Source organism: Formica exsecta, unplaced genomic scaffold (genome assembly GCF_003651465.1).
Source record: "Formica exsecta isolate Colony F162 unplaced genomic scaffold, ASM365146v1 scaffold21, whole genome shotgun sequence".
In the NCBI taxonomy this organism is placed as follows: domain Eukaryota; kingdom Metazoa; phylum Arthropoda; class Insecta; order Hymenoptera; family Formicidae; genus Formica; species Formica exsecta.
The window spans coordinates 4265664-4281886 of NW_021849398.1; the positions used below are offsets into that span (position 1 = coordinate 4265664).

General features: G+C 35.9%; 4 protein-coding genes across 7 annotated transcripts in view; 2 read left to right on the forward strand and 2 right to left on the reverse strand.

Moving 5' to 3' along the window:
• LOC115235061 (ets DNA-binding protein pokkuri) overlaps window positions 1–9556 on the forward strand; it is a 36442-nt gene extending 26886 nt beyond the window's left edge. The window contains exons 2-5 of the mRNA XM_029806600.1: window positions 5742–5989; window positions 6252–6929; window positions 7213–7462; window positions 7711–9556. Coding sequence (XP_029662460.1) covers window positions 5767–5989; window positions 6252–6929; window positions 7213–7462; window positions 7711–7996 — 1437 coding nt within the window. The 5' untranslated portion in view covers window positions 5742–5766 and the 3' untranslated portion in view covers window positions 7997–9556. The remainder of the gene's footprint in view (window positions 1–5741; window positions 5990–6251; window positions 6930–7212; window positions 7463–7710) is intronic.
• Window positions 9557–10862: 1306 nt separating this feature from the next.
• On the reverse strand, window positions 10863–12151 carry LOC115235063 (single-stranded DNA-binding protein, mitochondrial). Of its 3 annotated transcripts, none has more exons than XM_029806605.1 (5): window positions 12011–12151; window positions 11720–11853; window positions 11541–11631; window positions 11204–11323; window positions 10863–11124 (listed from the first exon to the last, which is right to left on the reverse strand). In XM_029806605.1, the coding sequence occupies exons 2-5, from the start codon at window positions 11729–11731 to the stop codon at window positions 10925–10927; spliced, it is 423 nt and encodes a 140-aa protein (XP_029662465.1). In that variant the 5' UTR covers window positions 11732–11853; window positions 12011–12151; the 3' UTR covers window positions 10863–10924. The 3 variants fall into 3 exon arrangements, with proteins under 3 accessions (XP_029662465.1, XP_029662463.1, XP_029662464.1); XM_029806603.1 differs by having other exon boundaries at window positions 11720–11938; window positions 12011–12148; XM_029806604.1 differs by lacking the exon at window positions 12011–12151 and having other exon boundaries at window positions 11720–11957.
• LOC115235059 (ATP-dependent DNA helicase 2 subunit 1-like) lies at window positions 12114–15483 on the forward strand. 2 transcript variants are annotated; one of them, XM_029806598.1, is made up of 9 exons: window positions 12114–12223; window positions 12700–12866; window positions 12946–13117; window positions 13204–13636; window positions 13732–13828; window positions 13936–14176; window positions 14283–14444; window positions 14524–14748; window positions 14923–15483. In XM_029806598.1, the coding sequence occupies exons 1-9, from the start codon at window positions 12187–12189 to the stop codon at window positions 15048–15050; spliced, it is 1662 nt and encodes a 553-aa protein (XP_029662458.1). In that variant the 5' UTR covers window positions 12114–12186; the 3' UTR covers window positions 15051–15483. The 2 variants fall into 2 exon arrangements, with proteins under 2 accessions (XP_029662458.1, XP_029662459.1); XM_029806599.1 differs by lacking the exon at window positions 12114–12223 and adding an exon at window positions 12230–12381.
• LOC115235066 (guanine nucleotide-binding protein subunit gamma-1) lies at window positions 15228–16219 on the reverse strand. Its single transcript, XM_029806608.1, has one exon. It carries the CDS (start codon window positions 16212–16214, stop codon window positions 16002–16004), a length of 213 nt encoding a protein of 70 aa, XP_029662468.1. The 5' UTR covers window positions 16215–16219; the 3' UTR covers window positions 15228–16001.
• Window positions 16220–16223: the final 4 nt, after the last annotated feature.

The window sequence follows — 16223 nt, forward strand, 5'->3', positions numbered from 1 at the left end:
TATATATATATATATATCTTGATACCTGTTATTTTTATTCATATATTGAAAATAGAGAATAAGTGCTGCTATGTTGCCATGCAATATTTTTTTCGAATTCCATCTATATGTGACATACACCCACGTAATTGCTAATAAAATACGATAATAAAATGAAAACAATTGAAAAGAAAAAAAAAAAGAAAATGAGATTTTTAGTATACAAACATACATTCTTTTTATATTGATATATTTTAAATATTGATACAATATTAAATCGCATCGATAGCTACTCTAATTTCTTGTATGATTCATTTGTCACACTATTAAGTGACAATCGCGTCGATATATTGTATTCATAGAATTATTGTTCGCTATCTAAATCCTTTCTATTCTTCAATAACCATCGCTCGCAATTAGACTCGTTTTCCGAATAAACGTTTAATCCGAGCAGTTTTTGCCGGCGATTATTAAATCGCGTCAAGAGCGTGACACATATACATCGGCGTCGTTCGCGCTAAATTATCGATATATATATACTAATATATACGCGACCGGTGATTCTGACGAACGATTAACGCGTAATCGGCGAGAGCGATCGCTATCGCGCTGTATCGTATTATTAATGCACATCAATCGTCATTTCGCGCATGATCGTTTCGCGCGATACACAAGGCGAGTCGAAGCTCGCCTCGAATTACCTTCACTATATTCACCTTCTTTTTCTCCCGCGTTACGACGTTGCGAAACGTCGTTAAATTCGTTGTTATTGCGCGTCCATTTGTGTGCCTGCGGATATGTTTTGCCGCGCGGATGCGCGTATTTACCTACTTCCTCCTCGACCCGTCGAGGAGCCCGCGACGATGATGGTCGGCCGAGGTGATTACACTTTCCAGGCCGTGACTTCTTGCGAGCTCGATCGACTCATCATTGGCGCTCGGCGTTGTTGAAACAGTTCCATCACGCTCATCGCAGCATTTATTCGTCTTCGAAATTTCTGCGCTTGTTCTATTAATGGTTTGTGTAGATATTTTTTTTTTCCATTTTTGTATTGCTTAGAAAAAGTACTTATGAAGAATTAATGACTTTAGTGCGCAGTTATAAATATAAGTTAGATATCGATGATTCTATATCGATAAGAGGCACCCTCGATAAATAACTTGTAAACAGATATAAAGAGAACAAGTATATTTATTAAGTTAATTTATTAATACTCGATTGTACCATAAATACGTGTGCATTGTTTGCTGCATTTGTACAGACAGACGCGTTAAATTATACATTCAAATTTTCTTTTACGTATGGTTTTTTCCAGCGTATCACGCTTATTGGGCGCACAAACAAAGATTTCGGAGCGCATGCATCGAAAGAGTCGCAGTCATCGTCGTCATCAGATCATTCGTTTTGAATCGCGCAACAATTGTGGCAAAATGGGAGATATCGCGAGACGAATATATATGTGCGTGCGTGTGCGTATTGATCTTAACAAATTGCACATGTCGTTTTCTCGTGCGCGGGTTACGCAACCGGTTTAATGTGTGTGCTTGCCAGCGGGCCGATATGGATAAGGCATAACGAACCTATGACATTAAGGAGACTACGACGATCGACGAAGAGACGACGACGATGCAAAAGGAGACACGACTGGATGGACAAAGTTTAATCACGCAGATGCAATTTTTTTTATGTTCGACATTGACCGTGTTCTTCGATAAAATCATCTTAACGTTGTCAGTTAATTGCGTGTTATAGGCAGATTGTGGCGTTTCGGGATGCTGCGTTAATGTTCTTATGCATTTTAGTGGTCAGCTCGATTTAAATTCAATCGCGTCATGCCGCGAGAATGCAGGAAAAAGCCGCTAATTTAAAGACATGAGAAATAAGTCCTAAAGGTGTGTGTGTGTGTGTGTGTGTGTGTGTGTGTATATATTTGTCTAGTGTGCAGTGTGTCATTTAAATAGCATTATTTACAATGTCGTGAAATGTTCAATTATATATATATTTGTCTAGTGTGCAGTGTGTCATTTAAATAGCATTATTTACAATGTCGTGAAATGTTCAATTTACATACACACTTCTCGGAAACGTTCGAACTCTACATTCTAGTTATCTCTCGTAGTTGTATGTATAATTTTCAGATTGAGAAATATATTATCACGCCATAATAATGAAATTATTAAATGCTAACATTGTTAGTTTTAATACTTCTATCTTTATATATCTCGAGATGAGACATTAATACAGCTGATAGGACGCAAAATGTTTTTCTCGTATAATGTCACGCTTTAGGGCACTTATGTTCGCACATGTGAATATTCCGACTTTTGTTTCCTCATTTACCACGTAGGCAATTTGCGCCTTCCGCAACGTCAAGTAAATTAAGGCTTACTTTTAGTAATGTTTACGAGCCGACACGGACCCATTTGAAATACGTGGCGAGAGAGAGAGAGAGAGAGAGAGAGAGAGTGTGACAGTTACTATCGAATTACAACGCTATCTCTATACATGAATGATTATCGCGCTCGTTTCTACGCGACGAGTTCCGAGCTATTCAACACGCGATGCTTGGCGACGAAATGTAAACACATTTGCGACGATGATCTGCCGAGAGCTTTTTCGTGTGGGGAAATCCGGCCGTAAAGGCGCAAGATCGATCGTAAACAAGATGGTATAATCAAGGTCATTGCATTCTTTACATCATGAAGTTTATTAGATCGAAAAAATAAATAAATAAAAAATAGAAATAACAGAATGGAGGACAAGAAGAGAGAAAGAAAAAAAGAGAAACTTGCACAGAAGAGATATAAAAAGAAAAAGTTAGAAAAGATGAAGAGAAAAAGATAAAATATGAAGTTCGTCATTTGCTTCACGAATTGATTTCATTAATTAAGATAAAGAAGAAGGAACTAAAAAGGGTGAATAAAGGAGCTAATAAAGAAGAGGAACTCTAAGTTTTTAAAAGATTTTCTTACACGTTTTTCTACCTACATAATGATGTGGTATAAAAATAGACAACGCGGAAATCTCGGAATGTCACCTCGTCGCGATCGAACGCGTTTCCGTCCTTCAATCGCGCACCGGAAATCGCGAATGGAGTTGCGGTTGTAATACTTTGCTGTTGCTTCCATCGTCATTCGCGGAGCAATCTATTTCTTTCTCATCGTCGAAAAAAAAAAAAAAAAACGTCGCGAGAAACATGCGAAACGGATCACAGAATTCTGTTTTCTTATTAAGAAGAAAATTGTAATTTACATCCAAATGAGAGAGAGAGAAAAAGAGGAACGTCTTGTACAATTATCGCTTTTTTTATTTCTTGAAAACGCATTACGATACATTAAAATGATCTCGAGCGGGATCGCAGTCGTCAAAAGTTCGAAATTGTATCTTTGGCATCTCCTAAATCTTCGATTTTCTAAATCGATCACATCGTAGATTTACATATTTATGGACCATTTTTTTATAAATTCTTTTTCCGATATTAAACAACTTAACAATCAAGTTTCTCTCTTTCTCTCTCTCTCTCTCTCTCTGAAGTCAATCTTGAAGTTAATTATTTATAAAAGATGATCGAGACATTCCTCTTTTAGATGTTTTCATAAGAATTTCGGGATAATAGTCGCTGAAAAGCACACAGAAGCAATATTATGAAGTAGGCGCGGTGTAAATTTAGTTATGCAGACGATCCTCGAATTCATTCTTCGATGCCGCGCTTCAAGTAGCTGTTTTAATTAATCGAGCGTCAAAAATCACCGGCTGAAAGAAGCACCTGAGTATAAGGCCATTCGCGGTATTTAAAGAGGGGAAAAGAGGGGGAGGAAAGACCGAAGAGACGACCAGGATTTCCTGGTGCGAGACAACGGCACATCGACCTTCGCATGCCGAGGTTTCTGCCTTCTTCCCTCAGGGTACTTCTCTCTCTCTCTCTCTCTTTCTTTCTCTCTCTTCTCGAATGAGTGCCGCCGAGAGCTTCTTGCGATTATTTTTTAGCGTTATAAAGGAGATTCTTGCTGGAAATATGCCGGAATCCCGAATTAAAAAGAACCAAATAGCGATTCGGGTCTATTCCTGAAAAGATTTGAAACAATTTTTTTTTTTCGGTGAAGATTTAATTATAATCGCCTTTTTATTTTTATATTTATGATATTAGAGCTGATGTAGTAAACAAAATGATATAGATAAAAATTAAGAAAGATTGATTAAAATGAAGGTATATTTTACATGTGTCTCGCGTTTTTTTCTAAGGCACGGAAAATGAGATCGAAATTAAAATAGTCAAATAGCGATGACACTAAATATGTAGATCGATCTAATAATGTCATACTTCAGTGGTGGTTAGTATGTAGTTTTATGTAGAGCCTCGATAAACGCGCGCGCGGACGTGATGACGTCAAAATATTTTATTTCCTCTTATTGAGAGATACATTAAATCAAATCATAATTTATTTATTTTTTTTTTCGTATTATCGTGAGTTAATGTGCAAGAAATAATTATACTATATCACGACATTAACCGCAATCGCTCCAGCTCGTTAATAATTGATATTTATTGGTGAAACAAGGATTATCAATATGTACATGATTATCATATAAATTGTGTCATTAGCGAGGTGAGGAAACTGCGCTACTTTATAGCAAATTAAGCTCTTTTTATTCATACTCGAACGTAACGATTCGTTTTTGCAGTCTCTTCCGCGTATAGCTAACTTTATTCTATACCGCAAGGTGTGTAGCTCTTATTCTACCTACTAACCGATATAAACTTTACATGCAGGACGACTCAGTTTGAATTTTAACGATAAATCCCTCGCAGTAGGAATATTCTTGACTAAGATTTCGAGTACCCCCCGTAATTCTAAGGTGTTATAAGCGAATTAAACTTTCGGAAGCAATTAGCCGAACAGATTTCGAGATGAGCAGCGCAACTCTTTGGACCGGAGAGTTTCGCGTCGTCAAGTAAAGTTTCGCTTAGCCTGTCGGATCTTCGCCAGCCGACGTCGGGAACGGAAATAGCTTCGTCGACGTCGATGGAAATACGTTATGTAAATCCGCGTTTCCTGCCGGCTTTCATTCTTATGTCCTCACATTCTATGCTAATAGTCGACGATAGTCTGCGAACCGGTCGGGAAAGACGACGAGGGACGACGACACCTCGTCGCCGTCGCGACTCTTCTCACTTCTCTTCGCGAGTCTGCACGACCTCGCTCGCGTCCATGTCCGCGTTGTAAGAAGCCGGCGTGTAATCTGGCGCTATTATCTCCCGTCATTGTACATCGAGGGAAAGCGAGCGATCGTTATGTCGCCGGCTCGTTAGACGAGGTACAGAGCGCTATATATGTTAGAGATCAATTTTCGACGATATACGTGTACGGAAGATTACACTTTGCGTCAATGTCATGTCTCCTCGCGATTAAATATAGAGAGATCACTTTCTTGCGTGCCTTTAGCGCCAAAATAATTCTGTATTTTCCCTATTTTACGTATTTATTACGTATATATATATATATATATATACGTAATAAATACGTAAGCGAATCAAACCATGACGTTGCAGCATTTAGAATTTAATTAAGTCATGATTATAACTTTTACGAGAAACGGGTGATGTACAGATGATATTGAAATAGCTCAGCTAATTAGATAAAAATGCGTTTATATTATATAACCGGTTTTTTTTTAAATTTATTACGAGGTTTACTTAAATTACTCAATTTTCCTAAGTCGAATCTATTAATTAATAAATCCGATCATTTCTTCTGTTGCAGAAGCCGCCGGTAGTGAGGGCGTGTTATGAAATTATTGTCATCAATTCAGCTATCGCCGGTAGCTTCCGCCGCAGGCGGAATGACCGGAATGGATTCCCGGCTGCCACCGGGTAGATCGTTGCCTTTCAATCCGGATCTATTCTGGCGGGCTCATTGTCAGTATGGGTTCTCGCTAAATTTTCCGCCTACGACGCACCCGCCGCCCAGTCCCTTCCTAGATTTCAAGACTCATTTACCAACGAGTCTAGGTAAGTGTCGTCAAAATGAATAACGTTCTCTTTGCAAGCTTATAAAATTAATGTTTTATTTTGTGACGAGATTTTCAATCACAGATAGAATTTTTGTGTGACATTATTTTGATTTTTTTGAGATCAATTTACATAATTTATATATTAACATCGATACGCACGTGACTTTTCGTTAAAGGAATGAGCGAATTGATTATAAAAATATATATACGATGTTACATTGCGGTTACAAGGCGACTTATAGCATCTTCTCTCCTTTCAGTGTCCGATCCTAGACTGTGGTCGCGGGAAGACGTAGCGGCGTTTCTGCGATGGGCCGAGCAGGAATTCGACCTGCCGCCATTCGACATGGATGTGTTCCAGATGAATGGCAAGGCGCTGTGCCTGTTGACGAAGGCCGATATGGGCGAGAGGTGTCCAAGCGCCGGTGACGTGCTGCACAACGTGCTTAGCATGCTGGTGCGCGACTACAGCCAGTTGCAGAGGTGTCTGCCAAGCAGCCCGGTGACACCGACCAGGCCGTCCGCGTATCCGCTGAGTCCGCTTTCGCACCCGCCCACACCCACATGGACGGAGACGACGCCATACGCTCAGAATATTGCCTCTCTGATGTCAGCTAACTCGGTGACGTTGTCGCCGGCGCCGTCCGTGGACAGTCAATCGGGCTCGCCCAGCCACGCGACCGACGCGAATCAGACGCAGATCTACAAGAGCGACTCGGACGAGGACAACAATCACCAGGTATCAAGCGGTAACAGTAGCCCACCGCCCACGCCGACCGCCTTAACGGCGCAGAGGCTTAGCGAAGTGAGTGTCAAAGATCAGCCGAGTCCGACGTTACCGTCGCAATTAATGCCTTTGACACCCGGCGCTTTTCGATCGACTACCGCCAATGCGGCCAGAGAGTTCTTCCCCAGTGACTCGTCGGAACCCAACACCAGTTAGTATTCGTGATTTTTCAGCTTGTATTAGCGTAAGATAGTCGTCGCTTTTCGGACAATGTAAACGTCGTAAAAACATGTAAAAAATGTCATTTTTTTAAATATTTTTTAGACACATTTCAGAAATTTTTGAATCACCTATTTGAATCGTGTGTACGTGCGCGCATGTTAATTGATATATTGGCAAACACTTTATTAAATATAAAATCTCGAAAAGTGCCATGTTGCTTTTACCTTCTCATGACTTATTTACATTGTAGCAATTTCTGCCGTTCTGTTTAGATGGAAGACTGCTCTGGGACTTTCTTCAGCAATTGCTGAATGACCCCCAGCAACGGTACCACAATTTCATTGCGTGGAAGAGTCGGGACACCGGCGTTTTCAAAATCGTCGATCCTCCCGGTCTGGCACGACTTTGGGGCATCCAAAAAAATCATCTTTCTATGAATTATGATAAGATGAGCAGAGCTCTACGTTATTACTATCGCGTGAACATACTTAGAAAGGTTCAAGGCGAACGACACTGTTATCAGTGAGTATTTATTATAATAATAAATAATTAAGCACTATTATATGTAAAATAATTGCGACAGAATCACGCATGTTAGTAATACATGTGACGATTCACTAATTTTGAATCGGGTTTAACAAAATAAAAATATCAAAATTTATCCTTGCTACTATTACAATAATAAGTTTACAAATAAATTTCGTATTTAGAATACATCAAAATTGTTTTGTTCTCGGATAAAAAATTGCGATTGTCTTTGTTCTTTGTAGATTTCTGCGTAACTCAGTCGAGTTGAAAAACATCAAGAACATATCGTCGCTGCGCCATCAAATGCGAATAAAATCGGAACCGGAGGAAGAAGGGGCTCTCTCCGGGAGTCCCGAAACGGAACCGGAAGCGGACATGCCGACGGATCTCTCGATGTCCAGTATGAACCAGCCATCGAGTGAGCAGCAACAGCAACAGCCCTTGCCACTGCACGATCCACCTGCCAAGTACAGAAGTCATGCGTACAACCTCGTTAAGACCAATCAGGAGCCGGAAGAGAGGAAGTGACGCGGGACCTAGCGATGGCAGGAAAGCTATGATCACGCGTAATCGTTAATCGCGCCGCGGCAGACTGAGAGCCGGCGGTGAAACGAACTCTATGTAACAAAGGTTCCATATCGACAACTGATCGACAGATTGCAGGATGAAATTGAAGATTGAGTGAGCATCCACTCTGTCCGGTTCATCGATTTGTTGATAAGAAGGAGATATCCGCACGAAGACGCGAAAGTCTTCAAGACGGCAGAGAACAGATGGAATCCGAAAAGCATAACTCGTTGACAAGGTTTAGAAGGACAAGATAATAATGAGATCTAATCGAGATAATTAGTGGTGATTGATGGAGAGAAGTACGAGAATGATTCGGAATTTTGTCAAATGCAATCGCGATTAAGTTAAAGGACTCTGGAAACACGACGATTCGAATGTACGAGACTTTCTAGAGAATATCCGTCAGAATAGAGGAAGACGAGCGATTTTTCTCGTTTATCCAATTCACAGAGACATTGACGTTCCAAAGATAATTCTTGAGGAATCAAGAAATTAGATTTTCTGTGCTTTTCTTTGTCTGTCGAGGACAGGTTAAAGTTGCAATCACACAAGAATACTCTCCATTTTCGTCATGACGTCATGTACGAATGTGATAAGGAGCGCGGGAAGAGAGCACGTTTTGGCAATACCATCTCTAACGGTGCAAATCGGATAACGAAATTCGCCTTCCGTCCTCACACGGATTCGCGTTGAATCGTTGTGCACCGGAGATAATGATAGACGCTTCGATCTCTGAAGCTGAATCTTTGCGGATATTCCGCCCTATCCTCCTTTTTCGCTTCCCTCGTAACTGGGCGAACCACCCATGCGAATTGTTGGGCAATTTCCTTTCCGCTTTTACAACGACGAGATGTGTACGGACTTAGATGCGCTTAACAGCATACATACAATGATTCAATGTACAAAGAATGCCAGAGGGAGAACTGTTACCAGGTCTTTCCTTTCTTTAACGTCTCTCTTTTTCTTTTCTTAATTTTAAGCATGTGTTCTGTGATGTGACTTTATTTTTGGTGAAACTTAGTCCGCGAATAAGGTCGATCCCAAAGAGAGAGAGAGACTACCTGATTTGAGACGTTCGTGTAAATTCATCACAGAAAAGTTACGTTACAAACGTTTCCATGAAGTTTCCGAAGAGTATAAAGAGCTTGACAAAATCTTTCCACGGCAGTTCAATAAGATTTTTTATGTATATCGACTCTATAAAGCGAGTCCTAGAAGAGAGATATTTAACTGGATTTTCTCAAGCTCTTGTGCACTGAAACGGTTTTCCGTTACTTTGACGTATTTGTGCCAAGAATATTTGCCGTTTAATAAGTGGACGATATTTAGTTATATGTATTTAATGGATCGTTCAAAAAAAAAAAAGAAAAAAAACTCGGTATATCACAATTTTGGAACCAAGTATTGTATCGCTCGCGCTCGATCGCGTTATATGAAATAAACGCATTGTAACCGAGTGCCGTATAATCGATTATGTATTGTAGATGTACATGAATTAATGAATTGAACTAATGAATTGTAAATGCGAATAGAAGAAAGATAAAAGACGAATATTAGAAGAATAGCGAAAGAATTTTATGGAAATTCGGGGCCAGAGTTAGAATATATAAATTTATCTATAGAAAAAAGTATATATACATATATATATTTTACTATCAAAATTTATATTCGAAATTTCTATGTTTGTTGCCGGTGCGATTGTGGCTTCACATTCCACGACTCTTTATTCAAGGATTGTCTGCGAAATAAATCGCGAGAAAGAAGCGCGCGGAGAAAACGAGACACGTACACAATTAGAGAAAACAAGTTTTAAAAAAATTACTGATTGTATTTTTGCACTTGAGAATATAAAACTGAGAAAGTATGAGAGAATTGAAGTATGAGTGCAACAGAGAGAAAGAGAGAAAATGAGTTTCGTCAAATGTATGAATAAATGACATATTAAGAAATATATTTGGCTTCTTGTATACTGTGATCTCTACATTACATAACGCAAAAAAAGCATTGCATAGTTAAATAGGTATTATTATTTAGATGAAACGCATGTGCATCGAGTACATCTAGACTCTAGACAAATCGTCTATCTAGAGGAACTGCGTGATGTTATCGAGATAAGAGACAGATATATATGTACATCATTTTTGTTTACAGTCGTGTAAATAATTTTCATGTGGACAAATTGTCAGAGAAAAAAGTGGCAGTTTATGTATAAATGAATAAATATATATATATATATACGTTATATAACAGCATATATGAAGACAGATAATACTATAATGCAAAGCAATGCGTCTCTAAGATGTATCTAAGGTTGGAAAAGTTTATATATCGTTTCGCGTGTATAAAATGAAACATGTAAAATCCTAGAGATTAGGGCTGTTTTATTATATAAATTGTTATACGAAAAGTACATATGAAATGATGAATGTTGTAAATATAGACTTATTTAGTTATTAAGAATATGTGTGTACTATTTTCTTATAACTCTCTCTCTCTCTCTAATCCAAAATACAACGTGCTAACAAAAACTCTTTTCATGAACAATATATTTAAAATCATTATATCAATATTTAAAATTATTATATATATAATTTATTTAAAATTTATCATTTGGACTTCAATACTTTGAAATCTTCATTAATTTTCATAAATGTCGTTTTTAATAAAAGTAATTATTGGGGGAATTTTTTTGTGTGCATCGACAGTAATTAATTTCAAAATATTTGATGCTTCTAATTTATGAAATTATGCAAGCATAGGTCATATTTCTATTATCTAATTAAAGGAATATGATGTAGATTGCTAGATAAAAAAAAAGGAAATGTACATTTTTAGATCAATATTATTGAAAAAAAATACAATATATATTTGTATATAAAAGGCTCCTTATTGGAAGAATATTACATCATCTGCTATGATAGCTGTACTGGGACGTGAATTTCCTTCTTCATCTTTAAATTCACTGTAACTTATCCTACCATTTATCATTACTCGCTGGCCCTTTCTTAAATAATTATATACAGCATCCCTCAAACTAGGCTTAAAGACACATATCTTATGCCATTCTGTTCTTTGCATAAAATCACCTAGAAAAAAATAGATAAACAATATAATTATTATTACATAATATTCTTTATTTCTAGAGTTATATGTCGATTGTATTACCTGTTCCATATTTATAATTTGTATGTGTTGCAAGAGAGAATATTATAACTGGATGTTCGGTGCTTCCACGTTTCTGTGGCTCTGCGCCGACTCTTCCAAGTAAAACTACATTATTTACAGCTATAAATAAAACAAGAAAATTTGCTCTTAGAAACAGTGTCAATGTACAATAATTTCTATATTTTGTTTGTAAGAGGAGGAGGAGAGAGATAGAAATCACATTTGTTAATAAATATCTTTATAATGCCATAGAGATGATATATATAATAGAATGTACAGACACCTATGCATCTCAATATCTGTCAAATAATTCTCTCTGACGTAATTGTATACTTACTCTTCTCTATTTTTGTGCTTTCATTTATTTCTTGCGATAAAAATCGTATATTGTTTAATTGACTGATCTGACCGCGTACTCCCAAGATAACCTAAAAATAGAGCACATGCGAATTAATATTTAGGTGCTTTGATTTGAAATGATTTTACATTTTATTCGCACGTGGTTACAGTACTTACTTTACGAAACATCGCAATAGTTGCACCATTAATTATTTTTCTTCAATAAGTAATAAACGGATATTTAGTAAACACAATGCCACCGACAAGATATCAAAGACCGGTGATCTTATGGATTATGGGATTTAGTGTGACTGAAAGGAAAACTCGCTGCGTCTTATCTTAGTTCATCCAGTTATTGTTTTATTATCAAAAACGTATAGATCTTTTATGTAATTGCTTCAAGAACAACAAAATAAACATTTTATTGTAAAATTACTGATGTTTTATTATCGACAAAGATTTACTTACCTACAGTAGCGCGTAGCGAATTTTTTTTTCAGTAATATGCTAATAAATCCCATAAGACCATCGATCTTTAATTATATCTCGTCCGTGTTTTCGATAATAAATCAATAACCGAATGAACTAACTGTATGAATTAAATAATTCGTGTAATTATCTACGATGCAGACAAACGGTCGGTAATGTCAACATACTTCAATTACCTCCGGGCCCACTCTCGTAGGTGACAATACTCTTACGTCAATCCTTCATTCACAGTAACCGTCATTCTAAATGCGCATTAGTTGAATAGAAAAAGATAAAAATTTTGTCTTTATCTTTATAGACATATAATCAAAACGAGAGAGAGAGAGAGAGCAAAATTCTTTACAATATCGGTAATCTTTAATTTTTTCAGAAATAGGTTATACTTTATCATATTTTTCGTTTAATTCTTGAATCTCTAAAATGCCGGTAGTTACAATACAAAGTGATATATCATATGTATAATGTGTGTGTATTTATTGTGTTTTCATGAAAATATTTTACAGTAGTTCTTTATGTCTAAAATAGTATGTTAAAATTATTTTTTTAAACATATATATATATTGCAATCAATTTTATAAATATTTTCCATTTTCTTAAATATTTATCAAGCATATTATTTGAGTGATAACTGGATAATAATAGTAGAAAATTAAACTGTATGATAACAGAAATGGCACTCAATGTACAAGATTCTAATATGGATGAGGAAGAAGATTTGCAAGCAAGTCAATGGTATGGAGTAAGAGAAGCTACTTTATTCCTTGTCGATGCGACACACAGAATGTTTGAAGTAGATCCAGAGACCAAACTCAGCCACATTCAAAAGTTTTTCAAGGTTAAATATACTGTACATTATTTTGATTAATAAAACTCGCATATAAAGATTTGATTGTCATTAACCATAATTCTTTCAGCTATATAAACAAATTCTTCGGCAGAAATTAGCATGGAGTATGCAAGATTGGATGGGTGTAGTATTATTTGGTACTGAAGAAAGCGACACAAACTCAGGATGGAAACACATTCAAAATATACAAGAACTACGAGTTGTTACCTTGGATGATTTACAACGAGTCAGAAAACTAAGTAAGAATAATTACAGCCAAGCAATAAACATAGTTTATTTTAATATTATCAACCACAGTTTTATGAATTTTCAATAATTCTCACAGCTAAAAGTGGCATGCAAGGCTACCAGAGCATGAAATCTAAGGATACTTATCCACTTCATGATGCTTTAACATACGCAATGGACATTTTCTTGAAGATAAAAACAGTTCTTACCAAACGCAGGATAGTTCTGATCACTTCTCATACCGCTAAACTCGCAGATGACGAAAAACATCGCATCAGATCGACAGCAGCATCTTTGAAGGACTTGGACATTAAGTTGTATGTGATCGGTTTGGGGAAGAATTGGGTACAAGATCAATTTTACAAAGATTTGGAGATCCTATCAAGAAAGACGGATGTAGATGTTTACAAAATGACATCACTCGTGGATTTAGTGCAACAGATTAAAGCACCTTCCAAAAACATTGCGCGTTTATGTTTCAAGATATGCGACGATGTGGAACTTGATTTGGTCATTCGTACTCTGGGCAGGTAAATCTTTATATTAGCAAAAATAATATTAACTTTCCTAACACACATTATCATTATATAATTCTATAGATAAAACTATGAACATTATTTTACAGAAAACGTAGATGCTTACAAACAAAGCCACTCAGTAAAGCTACTAATCAAATTTTATCGAGATCGACGTATTACAAGGGTGAAGATTCCAATGATGAGGTGCATATATCTGAAAAATTCTATTAATTATATAAATTGAATATTTTAAATCTTTGATATCTTATTATTCTTCTAATACTAGATTATCTAATTTGCCTGTCTTACAGGATAGTGACAATGACGAACTTAATTTACCCTTTATGATACCAGAAGAAGTTAACTTGGAAACTAAGGAGTTAATTGGTTGCAGAAAACTGCGTTTTACGCAGAAAGAGCTTTCCCAAATAAAGCATATACATCCACCAGGCATCAAGATAATCGGCACAAAACCTATACCTGACGATCTCTTTAGATATCACGTTAAACGGAAGTATTTCGTCAGAGCGGATTACAATAGTACTCGTAAAGGTGAAACACAAAATATGAAAACTTGATGTGTTCTCATATACATTCAATTCTTAACATACAATATTTATTTACTATAAAAATAATATTTTCCGTTTCTTTTTTGCAGACAATTTATTGTTCTTCAGCGCTTTATTGAATAAATGTGCGGCTAAAGGAAAAATGATCATTTGCATGTTTACATTGCGAATGAATACTCGAACTAATCTCTGCTACATGATTCCAAATGCTGAGTTGGGTGGCTTTTATCTATCAAAAATTGCATATGAAGGTACATCTTATTATATTATTTATAACACACAATGATTTAAGATATTTCATATAAATGAAAATGTAATTTCGTACTTTAGGAAACATAGGAGATAAAAGCGAAGCATTGCATCATTATGATACTCAGAACTGTGTAACCGACGAAGAAGTGGCACTGTGGAAAAAGACGATCGATCAGCTCAATATGGATTACCATCCCTATAAATTTAGATCCTACAAATTGGAATGTCAAATACAAATAGTAGAGAAATTAGCTCTGGATAAAGAACCTGGTCCTCCACCATCTGATTCGATTGAGCAGTCGTGTAAGTAATATTAATATTGTATGTGTGCTAATAAATTGAAATTGCTGAGAAAAATGTACAAAAACAAGAAAAGAAATTTATACAGATCAAGGAAATCATTACTTCAAAAATAAATTTCTATCGAATTATATAAATTTACTTATAAATTATATAAAAAATATGCTTTACTTCCAGTTAAGAAAACTCGTGAGAAAACAGCAGATTTAGTGCCTGTATTTAAAAACATGTATCCTAATATAAGCCAATCCGATGGCCCGTCAAAAGCAAAAAGGGCTAAAAAGAGCAAAAAGGGAACATCATAATTATGTAGAATAATCCATAATGAAAATAATATTGACAATATATCCAAAAAGAGACTTTACATTTCTACAAAACGAACTATTTTATTTATATATATGGCAAGGAATAACTTTTTAATAGAATAAGTGCTGCATGGCAAATATACGAAAAAGGAGAAAATGTTGTTATTTTTAGATATATTTTACAGATTTACATTTTATTTGATAAAATATTGTAATACATAAAGTTATATAAATCAGAATCATGTTCCTTTTAATAAAATAGGAGATATATACTCGTATTACATTGTCAAATCTTAAACTAACTTCATATAGGCACTTAAAAAAGGCATCTTAGAACCTGATCCACAATTGATGTACAATGTATACTATGAAAATTATGTTTAGCACAGATTAAAAACTAGTATCATTATAATTTTTTAATAAAATTTTCATATGCTTTTCCTGTTGTTTGAAATTATTGTCAAACTATTTTACTATATTATTTTTAATTCTTATAATAATACTAGTTTGAAAGATAAAGAGAGATTTTATTTTTGGTATTTAATCATAATTATTTTGACAATTTAAGTATATATATATGAATGTATAATAGTATTTCTTTTTATTATATAAAAATATATTGTTTTATTCGAACCTACTATAATAAGTTTTTATCAGACTATAGGAAAATAAGGCATGTGAAAATTCCTTTATAGCTATATAGTATAAAATTCTATATATAATTTGAGAACTTTGTATAAAATGCATCCTCTTAATAGCAAACGTTAAGGCAGAAAATTTGATTTCGCACTCTTCCAACAATCTTAGATTTATCATAGAATAATTTAAAAATTGCTTAAATCCTACGAACGTGAATATTTTTATCGTTGCATTGAACCATCATGCAATTACAGGGAGACAGATGTGACATTCTCTCACTCATGTTGCTCTTCTCGTTTCAAGCATGCAGGTTTAAAGTAGGATACAGGTGCTTTTCTCACGAAAGGGATTAGACTTCTGCGACGAGAAGCCCACCAGCAAGCAATCCTCTTGTTCGTGCTCGGTGATGTACTTCATGATATCTTCGACAGCCTTGCTCACCGTAATCCGCTTCAGAGCGGCCTCGCGGCGCAGCTGCTCCGTCACAAGACGCTGCTGTTGCAAATTCGTGATCACCATGTCCATAACAGCTGT

Coding starts and splice junctions, on each gene's coding strand:
- LOC115235063 (XM_029806605.1), bottom strand. Junction 11,324..11,540: donor AAGCACAAAAATAGAGAAGA/GTAAGTATACAA, acceptor TTTTATTTATAG/CTGTAAATAATGTAGTTTTA. Junction 11,125..11,203: donor AAATTATAAATATGGAACAG/GTAATACAATCG, acceptor ATTTTTTTCTAG/GTGATTTTATGCAAAGAACA.
- LOC115235059 (XM_029806598.1), top strand. CDS start 12,187: ATGTCAACATACTTCAATTACCTCCGGGCCCACTCTC. Junction 12,867..12,945: donor ACATTCAAAAGTTTTTCAAG/GTTAAATATACT, acceptor TAATTCTTTCAG/CTATATAAACAAATTCTTCG. Junction 13,829..13,935: donor GTGAAGATTCCAATGATGAG/GTGCATATATCT, acceptor CCTGTCTTACAG/GATAGTGACAATGACGAACT.
- LOC115235066 (XM_029806608.1), bottom strand. CDS start 16,214: ATGGACATGGTGATCACGAATTTGCAACAGCAGCGTCTTGTGACGGAG.